Source organism: Ochlerotatus camptorhynchus, unplaced genomic scaffold, assembly GCF_037179485.1.
Source record: "Ochlerotatus camptorhynchus isolate MF236.1 unplaced genomic scaffold, CSIRO-AGI_Acam_v1.1 ptg000574l, whole genome shotgun sequence".
In the NCBI taxonomy this organism is placed as follows: Eukaryota; Metazoa; Arthropoda; class Insecta; order Diptera; family Culicidae; genus Ochlerotatus; species Ochlerotatus camptorhynchus.
Window position 1 is genome coordinate 143,869 of NW_027041055.1, and position 10,132 is coordinate 154,000.

At 43.4% G+C, this 10,132-nt stretch overlaps 1 protein-coding gene across 1 annotated transcript in view; it reads left to right on the forward strand.

The window, feature by feature from the left end:
- LOC135713639 (uncharacterized) overlaps nucleotides 1-6,816 on the forward strand; it is a 45,381-nt gene extending 38,565 nt beyond the window's left edge. Inside the window, exon 4 of the mRNA XM_065236782.1 lies at nucleotides 6,598-6,816. Coding sequence (XP_065092854.1) covers nucleotides 6,598-6,816 — 219 coding nt within the window. The remainder of the gene's footprint in view (nucleotides 1-6,597) is intronic.
- Nucleotides 6,817-10,132: the final 3,316 nt, after the last annotated feature.

Consider the following 10,132-nt stretch of genomic DNA (forward strand, 5'->3'; position numbering starts at 1 on the left):
CAGTTTGGATAGCGAGGATTGAATCTATTCAAAAGAAACTCGTTCGTTACGTCCTTCGTCACCTTCCTACTGATCCAGTGAACCTTCCACCCTAGGCGTCTCGGTGTCTACTTCTGGATCTTGATATATCAGAACATAGGTGAACAGTTAGCGACAGGTAGTATTTACGTCAAAAGTGTTTCTTGGGGAAACCGACTCTCCCAGAATGTTGGCCGAATTAGAAATCTACGCTCCTGAGTAGATTCTTCGAAATAGGAATTTCTTATATCTCGGACCCCGTGCTGCGAACTACGACGGCCTACATGATCCAATACGGCTCATGTCATCACGATTCAACGAATTCTACATATTGTTTGACTTCAAACTGAAATCTTCCGTCACCGGATCCAGCGTAGGCCGATAGAAAGGCGATAAATGATTTGATACGGCTTAGGAAGCAATCTAAAAATATCTCTCACCATCCCTCTTCAACTGGGGAGTTGGTAAAGAGAGATGATCAACCCGATTCCTACCTTCATCAAAGTTGAAGCTTTCTACTCTCTATATACTATTTTCACACTGCCATACTCTAACGGAACTATCAATTCTATGCTTTCATCTCCTCATCTATCGTATAAAATGACCACTTTAAGTATGTTATTTGAAACTTGGCATCTTCAAATATTATTGAACATTTTTCTTGAATCTTGAACTTAATAAAATAAATTTATTTTGTTGCAGAACTATGGGGGTACTGTGTCCACCCTGCCCTCCTCTGGCTACGCCCATGTCAGCAACTAACATGCTCTAGACTTATCCGTTCAATCACATCAGTTTACACCGCATCAGACAGAACTGTCGATGACGCATTTAGGATGTTTGTCATGTCGTCCTCCTAAGCAAACATGTTTAGCTTTGGATGGCTTGGCGAATGTCATTGAGAATCTCTCACTGTTTGCTTTATTATTTTGTTGGGTTCATTGCATTGTTGTTATGGTAAATTTAGACTCACTTAGGCCCACCTAAATCCATGTGCCTCTTTCAAGAGCGCCCGTAATTGTAATATAAGAATGTATAACTGCAATCAGCAGGTCATAAAACTTAAAATGAGATTATGAAGAGCTTTGAGTGGGTTGGTTTATTTCCTTTAAATTCCGTTACAATTGCTTTTCTTTTGACAGATACGCGTAATTCGTCTACTACTTGCAGACTTCATCAGTGTCAAGTACTCAAGACCACTGAGTGTTGAGTACTTGGCAATAAACCAACACACTCAAAGCTCTTCATAAAGGGATTCGGATATGAGGTTTGACAAATTTAAAAGATTTGTTTAAAATGAGAAGTTGAATGAGAGTTCTATCCCACCATAGTTTTTTTCACTGACATCGTACACAAATAAGAATTGGAAAGCGATTATAATGAAACTCTTCGCTGCATAACAGACAATACACGCCATTAACTTAAGCGAGTATACAAATCTCCAACAGATAGCGTAACTTGAATCGTGACTGTTATTTGTCCGATTTTAGATGCATGGCAAAATCCATAGAGATTCTGAAATTTTGTAGAGATAGACCGGGATTTTAGTTTCGAGCGTGCAGAATTGAATCGCGACGTGCTTCCTCCGGTGAAGCGATAATGTAAACAAATGAACCTATTCTGAAAACCAATGCCTATAGTGATTTGATTCACACTTAGCTTGATTCAGTGAAATTAAATAAAAAAATACTCATAAATTGCCTTAATGGCTGCGTTTTTAATGTGTCCGGATGTTTTCGTGTTCAACCTTTGCTACCTGTTGGTGCAATAAAAAGATGATTGAAGTGTTTATTAAGCAAAATATCATGGTATAGGGTGTCCCAGAATGTCTAAGCACGATTTATAAAAATGATAAGGTTACCCTCTTTACAGCAAATGTGATTTTAATTTCGTATTCATGTGCTCTATAGTATTCTCTTACAGTTAAACGTATCCGAAATCCGATCAGTCGTAAGTCAAGGAGTGTATTTTGGATCTCAAGCTACTCATTAGCTTCAGCACAGATGCCTTTCCAACAATTTTGGATACTTTTTCCCAGTCTTTCGCAAACTTTGCAACGGAATCCGCTGCCTTTACATGTTTCCGCAAATATGCTTTAGTCAGGGCCCAAAAAGTTTCGATTGGCTTGGCCTGGGGACAGTTTGGCGGAATCATCTCCTTGGCTACGAATTAGACCATGTTGGCTTCATACCAGGCTACCGCGTCTTTGGAGTAATGAACCGACGCCAAATCCAGCCAAAACAGTACTGAGCCGTCGTGTTTGCAGGCCATGGGTAACAGACGCTTATTTAAACACTCACGCACGTAAACATCGGTTGTCATTGTTGCTTCAATACCATACTTCCAAATCGCGTTTAGAACGGCTTCAATGCTTACACCTTCCAATTTCGCTAATTGACTCAGAGAAATGTTGCGTATAGTACACCATTTGTGCACGATCTGTTTGCGCTTTTGAGAGAAATGTTTCGCATTGTCACGGAACTCTAAAGAACCGACACTTGCGATACACGAAGCTGTTGGTCGAAATGCAAACAATGATTCAGCATGATAATTAGTTGTTTAAACGTCATCTGAAACAAGCAAGGGTGTTCTAAAGTTGTGCTTCAACATTAGGGTGTATAAAGACTGTACTCGAAAAAAATGCAACATACCACCAAAAATTGGTTTATTCAACCTCCTCTTCTAGGGTAAATGCCCGCATCTTGGATTTAACGCTATCCATCAAATACTGTGCAACACTTGCGCCATCTTTCTTACACACTTTCATCCACTCTGTTTTCATATCCTTATCGTTTTTGAAGACCTTCCCTGTTTTCCGGAGCTTGCCTTTCATAATCGCCCAGAATTTTTCTATTGGGCGAAATTCTGGCGAGTTTGGCGGATTTGCCTCCTTCGGCACAAAAACAACATCGTTGGCTTCGTACCATTCCATCACCGGTTTCGCGTAATGGTACGATGCCAGTTCCAGCCAAAACATAGTATCACCTTCGTGGGACCGGAGGTGCTTCTGGAGGCATTCTTCTTTATATATTGGACTGTTGATTGGGCCGTTCACAGATCGCCTGCCACACTAAGTACTTCTTGGTAAATTTGTTGACCTTCTTCTTCCGGAACTTTTCTGGAACATCCAGGCGGGACTTGCCGGCTCTCGGTGCAGTTTCCTGGCGCGGGATTTGGTCACCGTATTCTGTTTATCGGTTCGGTTAGACACCTTCCTTACCTTGAAGACATGAAATCCGGCCCGCTTCATTGTCTGCTGGACGAACCAGACGAAAGAATTGACCTTCTTGGCCACGTCCCGAATCGAACGAATTGCGCTTGAAGTAATCCCTCACCTTCCATGCGTTCACGGGGTCGATCGTCATCGCTTTTCTTCCGCTGCCAGCTAGCCGCTGGGTCGTCTGGGTCGACGATTTTACCACACGGGACACGGTCGAATTGTCGATTCCAAACTGTTTCGCAATCCACCTGTGGGACTGGCTGGATTTTCCACGACAGTTTCCATAATTTTTTGTAGGCGCACTTTTTGCTTGGAAGCCATCTCGATAACCACTTGGCAGGTTGTGTCGAGATTTGTAACATTTAAAGATTACACTCTAAACTAGTTTTGAATATTTGAATATTTTCACGAGATGCTTTCGGTAACATCATGAAGATTATTTAGACTAATGAATGCGCTGAAATATAATGTTTATTTTTGCTTAAAATGTAGGGAAAATCTATCATTTCCTTAGGAGGCACATATTACCCCACGTTTCCTACGTATTATCTAGAATTGTTGGGAATCTGATTTCGGTTCAGCATCAACTTAGTTTTAAATTCGATTATATGAAACCATTATTATAACCGAAACGATAGTGTCCAACTCCCAAACGATCGTCCATGCGAGGAGCCATGTAGCGAACGAACAAACAAGCTCCAGTATTGCAGAGGGCGAATGTCGTCGTTGCTGCACAGATCCATTTTCTAATGAACGAGGTGCTACACAAGCGCCGCTGGTGTGGTGGTGTAAAAGTAGTAAATGAGCAGGAAAAACTTTCGTTCAATTGCCATCGCGTGCTACTGAGTGCATTCTTACCGACTTCTACGAAAGAACCTTCAACATTACGACCGGTGAGAGGAAATCGCGTCGAATGCATTGTGATCCACAGAATGAGCAAAATTGGTAGGGTGGATGTACCAGTCATGGCTTAACATTCCTATTGTGGCATGTAGAAACGTATATGCACAACTGGTGCATCTACCCTAGCAGCAGTTTTCCGAAGTGAACCGTTTTTCCTTCCTCGTTTGCCAGTCGATGCCGACGTCTGTTCGTTCTCGATTCGTTGATACAACACTACACTCAACCCCTTTTTACGCGGCTTATTGTTTGACGTGTTCAGCGTACAATGCAACGAACACCCCTGTTTATCACTCGGCAGTCAAACGATGACTGCAGTCAAACTTTGTTTTGACTTTAAATGATCTTTATTTCTTGTATTTGTAATGTTTACAAGTATAAGTTATCAAGGGACACATATGCGTCTTTTCAACTTTAGTTCTTTTGAAATTTCAATTATTATTAATTACAGCTCCTAGCCATATCAGGCCTGTTTTAGAGAATGAAAACCTTGGTGGGATTGGTTTGTTTTAAATTGAAAAAAGGAAACTACGTATAACTACTATTAACAACTACTATATACATCTAATCTACTATATACAAATTGCTTATCAAAGCATGTTCTGGTGAATTAGATTTTTGTGCAAATTTAGTATTAATTTCGTTCATTCTGGAATCTACTTTGGGACAGTCTGCCTCTTCGTGTAAATTTGTTATTTTAGTGTCGAAAGGACGATCAAGAACCACCCTCAGCATTCTATTCTGAGCAGGTCGGAATCATGTGCACAGACTCACAGGAACAAAATGCAGGTCGGATTTTGTTCCTGTGAGTCTGTGCACATGATTCCCACATCGGAGCTGCGTAGAGGATCTCAGGTGCTATGATTTGTTTGTTCACCCTTGAGATGCGTGATTTGCGGCAAATCAGCGGATACAGACACCTAACCAAAGCAGAACACTTGACTGCAGTTTTCTCTACATGCGAACGGAAGAGGAGCATTTCATCGAACAACATCCCGAGATAGGTTACTTCGGCAGACCACTCAACCCTTGTGCCATCCATGATTACAGTACAAGATGGAGCCGGTTTTAGTTCGGGCGATTGCCGATGGAGGAACATGATCGCTTGTGTTTTGGAGGCATTGATTTTGATTTTCCACGTGGTGGCATAATCAACAAAGGCGTTAAGGCATCGTTGAAGTTTGTTCGTTATTTCGCGAGGCATCTTTCCTTTGACGGCTATTGCGGTATCATCTGCGAACAGGAAAAACATGCAACCGTCTACAAGGGGTGGAATGTAGGAAGTGTAGATGCTGTAAAGCAACGAGCTCAACAGGCTGCCTTGCGGGACTCCTGCTGGGATGGAAAACGTGTCTGAAAGACTACCATTCAACGATACCTTAAACGACTTTCGCTGAAGGTAGTTACGGGTGATTTTAACAAGAAGTAAAGGAAAGGTGAAGTTACAAAGCTTGCATACAAGCCAGACATTGTCAAACGCTTGCTCAACGTCTATCAATGCCATGGCTGTGGACTTGCCCCTTCCTGAACCCGAACTGTTCCGGAAGGATAATGTTATTTTCCTCGACAAACGATTGAGAATGAGTCTGTAGCTTGAAGGCAATGTTGGATCCTTTCCAGGTTTGCGATTTAGTATGATTTTTGCTACCATCCAGACGCTTGGAAAGTAGTGCAGTTCCAAGCATCTGTTGAAGATAGCGGTTAGAAGAGACTGCACTTTCAAGCTGAGTCTCTTCAAGATCAAGTTGAATATACCGTCAAACCCGGGAACCTTTATGTTCTTGGTGCATTTCAGCGCTGAGTAAATCTGTTGTACTGTAATCATATCCGCCGGAGCCACGACACAAGGGGAGGCATCTATGTTTTGAACGCATTACGCAACATGTTCATCGAGCGGACTGTGAATAGTGTAACGATCAGGAATGTTGTATAAGTTTGTATATAATTTAATAGGTTTAAATTATATAAATTAAATTCCTTATGGTAGGCACTAGGAATACACAAGCATTTTTTGCTGAAATCTTTCCCAAGACGGGTCCATTTAATTTATGGATAAGGTAGGAAAGGGACAACGGCACTTCTATCGGTGTCTTTGGACTCACGAAAGTACACGATGGGTTTCGAGAAAATATGGACTTCCAGTCCATCCGAGTCTTATATTTCCTTAATATGAGGATTCACAGGCTCGATCATTTCGTCCGTGACTTTCCACCAATTTAGAAGTGTGCGCGTTTGTTCGTGTCCGTCAGTATAGCGAAAAGTATGCTAATATAAAGTGATGTCAATTGTTCAATTTAATTAAAGTTTTGCTGTTCGTTCTAGAGTTTAGTTAGAAACTAAAGTGTGCGTGAATTAGTTGTGTGCGGTAGGAGAGAGTTGCTAAAGAAAAAGGTAATTTGGTGTGCTCGAAATGTGCTGTTATGTCCGCGCTCGTGTTTGTGTTCAACTTTCTGTTGTAGTGTTGTACCTTCATTCCGCAGCAACCAATTGCGCACCCAAGTGCGATACTTCTCCCCGTCGGACGGAATTTCCCGGCAATTGCCAACCGGCCGGAAGCGGACAGATCCGCAATCACATCGGTCCGAGGAGGCTCGGGACCTCCACGTGGACAGGATCCACACGCCGGCTCGTCATCAAAACCGGCACGGCATAGTAACCGCTATCGTATAGACGTGTGAAACGCCAAACCGCCATTTGCCACCGTCATCAAAGGGGTGACGCTTTCTACGCTGTCATCGAACGCGACACCGAGTGCGTCGAATCCGACTGTGACCGTTGGAGTGTGGAGTGTGGCGTCCGGTGAGGGTGCCACGGAGTAGTTATTTGCCAGCCCTAAGGCTGATGTAATTTGAGTCGAGTTTCGTGACGACTTGCCGAAACCCGTGACTCATCGATTCCGCTAAAAGCATGCGCGCGTAATTCAACGCTGCAAATAATTGCCACCAGGAGTACATGCCTTGGTAGAGCTGAGCTACCGATTTGTGACGACACCCAACAACACATAACACCGAGCACATGAGTCCATGAGAGATAAAAACGAGAATGAGAGTATGCTAGGGAAAGAGAAAAACCGCACACAGTAGGAGAGCGAATAGGGGCAAATACACAGAAACAGAAATAAAATGAATTTTGTACAAATGTAATTAAACAGTACATCACACTGCGTCCTAGCAAGAAGTACGGTCGACTTGTTTCGCGCTCCGTTGTTTTGGAAGTTTTCTCGGTATTCGTTTGATATAAATTATCAGTTTTTTTCTCACTAAGTGACTCCTGGCATAGTTTCCGGTAAATTGATCGAAAAGTGAGTTTTTTTTTTGGTAGAGAGTGTCATTTTCGGAAAGAGTAATCCGTGCTATTGGAAATTCGCGAACCAATTTGGGCATCATCGTTGCGTGGTCACGCATACGCGCTTACGCATACCCGCGCACGTATTATCATCATCGAGTGTGAGCACCCGTTTCTACATCTACATCGTTCATCGCCTGTGTGCGCTGAGTACCGAGACTCGATCAAGTGCACCACAACGAAGGTCATCCACGCAGCGCGTTTCTTCCAGCCATCTGCGTAAACGCCTACACATATAACGCTCGGTGGTAGTAGTATAGAATTATCAGATAAGTTTTTGTTTTTTTTTTGTTTCTTTTCCTCCCCCATTAGTTAAATTTTCATTTTGTATTTCTGTGTTTGTAGTGTTTTCTGTGTATTGTGTCTGTGTGTTCAGTGGGAGAGCATTTTGCGCTCCCACTAGTTGAACAAAATGGATGTTTTGTCAAAAGACGACATGGATGACCATTCATCTAAGAAAAATGATGATGTCATCCATGGTTCGTCGTCTCAGTCTGACAATGGGCAGGCTGAGAAAAGCTCCAGATTGCGGGCCTACCCGAATGACTCGACTGGCCCATGGGTTGTCTATTTTCAGCCCAAAAACAAACCCTTGAATGTTGTTCAGATATCTGATGATCTGACAAAGCGATTCTCTGCCGTGACCGAAATAACGAAGGTTAGGTTAGGCCAATGAAATTGCTGTTTCCCAGTTTTTCACACTGGAATATAGGGTGTACATTCCAGCCTCTGATGTGGAGATCGAAGGCGTGGTCACTGAGGCGAGCCTGAACCTCGAGATACTGGAGAAGCAAGCGGTTGGCCGATTTAAGAACCCCTTGCTTCCTCCGGTAAAGATACTGGCCGTTCATAGAATGAAGTCAGTATCGCTCAGCGAGGGTAAAAAGAGTTTTACCCCCACAGACTCGTTTCGGGTGACCTTTTCTGGATCTGCCCTTCCTCAATACATCGAGCTGGGAAAACTTCGTCTTCCTGTGCGGTTGTTTGTACCTCGGGTCATGAACTGCCAGAATTGTAAGCGGTTGGGACATACGGCCTCCCACTGCGGCAACAAGGCACGCTGCTCCACATGCGGGGAGAAGCATGAGGATGGCGCCTGCGCAGCTACTGCACCAAAATGCGTGTACTGCAATGGAACTCCTCCTCATGCTCTCTCGTCGTGCCCGGCGTACAAACAGCTCGGGGACAAAATGAAACGCTCCCTTAAGGAACGTTCCAGGCGGTCTTTTGCAGAAATGCTTAAGACAGCCACGCCATCGACCAATGACAAAAATCCCTTTTCTCTTTTGTCAGATGACGAGACTGACTCTGACTTGGCTGAGGAGGGAACTTCTTTCAGTTTTCCGGAAGGTTCTGCACGGAAACGAATGCGCATCCGTTCGCGGATTGTTGCAAATAAAGAACCCCAAATCAGCTTGCCCAAATCAAGGAGTGGTGGAAAAAAGGAGACTTCTACTCCTCCTGGATTCCGCAGAACTGACTATACCCAGGATTTTCCACCTCTTCCGGGGACATCCAAAACCCCTGATGCCCCAATTTTAAGAACAGAAACCCCTTCTTCATCTGGGTTGTTCTCATTTGATGACATTGTGGACGGTATTCTCAAATACCTCAACATTTCTGATCCTCTGAAAAGCATTGTCCTCACATTGCTTCCCACTGTGAAATCCTTCTTGAAGCAATTGACTTCAAAATGGCCCCTTCTTGCAGCTATCATCTCCTTCGATGGATAATTTTCCAAACGAGGTCGGGGATTTGATCACTGTTCTACAGTGGAATTGTCGAAGTCTTATTCCGAAATTAGATTCGTTCAAGTATTTAGTCCATAACAATAATTGCGATGCATTTGCCCTCTGTGAAACATGGCTCTCTTCAGAAATTGAACTCCCTTTTTACGATTTTAACATTATTCGATTGGATCGTGAGGATTCACGTGGAGGAGGGGTACTTTTGGGGATCAAAAAGTGCCATTCCTTCTATAGAGTGAATCTTCCCGAATTCCCCGGTATTGAAGTTGTCGCATGTCAGGCTACCATTAAAGGTAAGAGCCTTTGTATTGCTTCTGTATATATTGCTCCAAGATTCTCTGTTAATCGCAAACAACTTTTCGACATATGTGCGGTACTTCCCGCTCCATGGTTGATCATGGGAGATTTTAACTCCCACGGTACAGGCTGGGGGGAGCTGTACGATGATAACCGTTCTACTTTGATTTATGATCTCTGCGACAACTTCAACATGACAATACTTAACAATGGAGAAGTAACACGTTTGGCTGGTCCATCCTCGAATGGTAGCAGATTAGACCTCACCTTTTGCTCCAATTCACTATCGTTGGATTGCACTTGGCATGTAATCCAGGATCCGCACGGTAGTGATCATCTGCCGATCAAAATTTCGATTGCCAGTGGGTTCAACTCGTCAGAATCCGTTAACGTCGCGTATGATCTAACCCGTAACATCGATTGGACTAAGTTCCAATCCGCGATAGGCGATACAGTATCGTCAGTGGAAGAGCTTCCGCCGTTGGAGGAATATAATTTCCTCTCTAATCTCATCGTCGACAGCGCACTTCAAGCTCAAACACGACCGGTGCCGCGATCGTCAATCCGTAAGAAAACACCATCGCTCTGGTGGGATCAACAATGC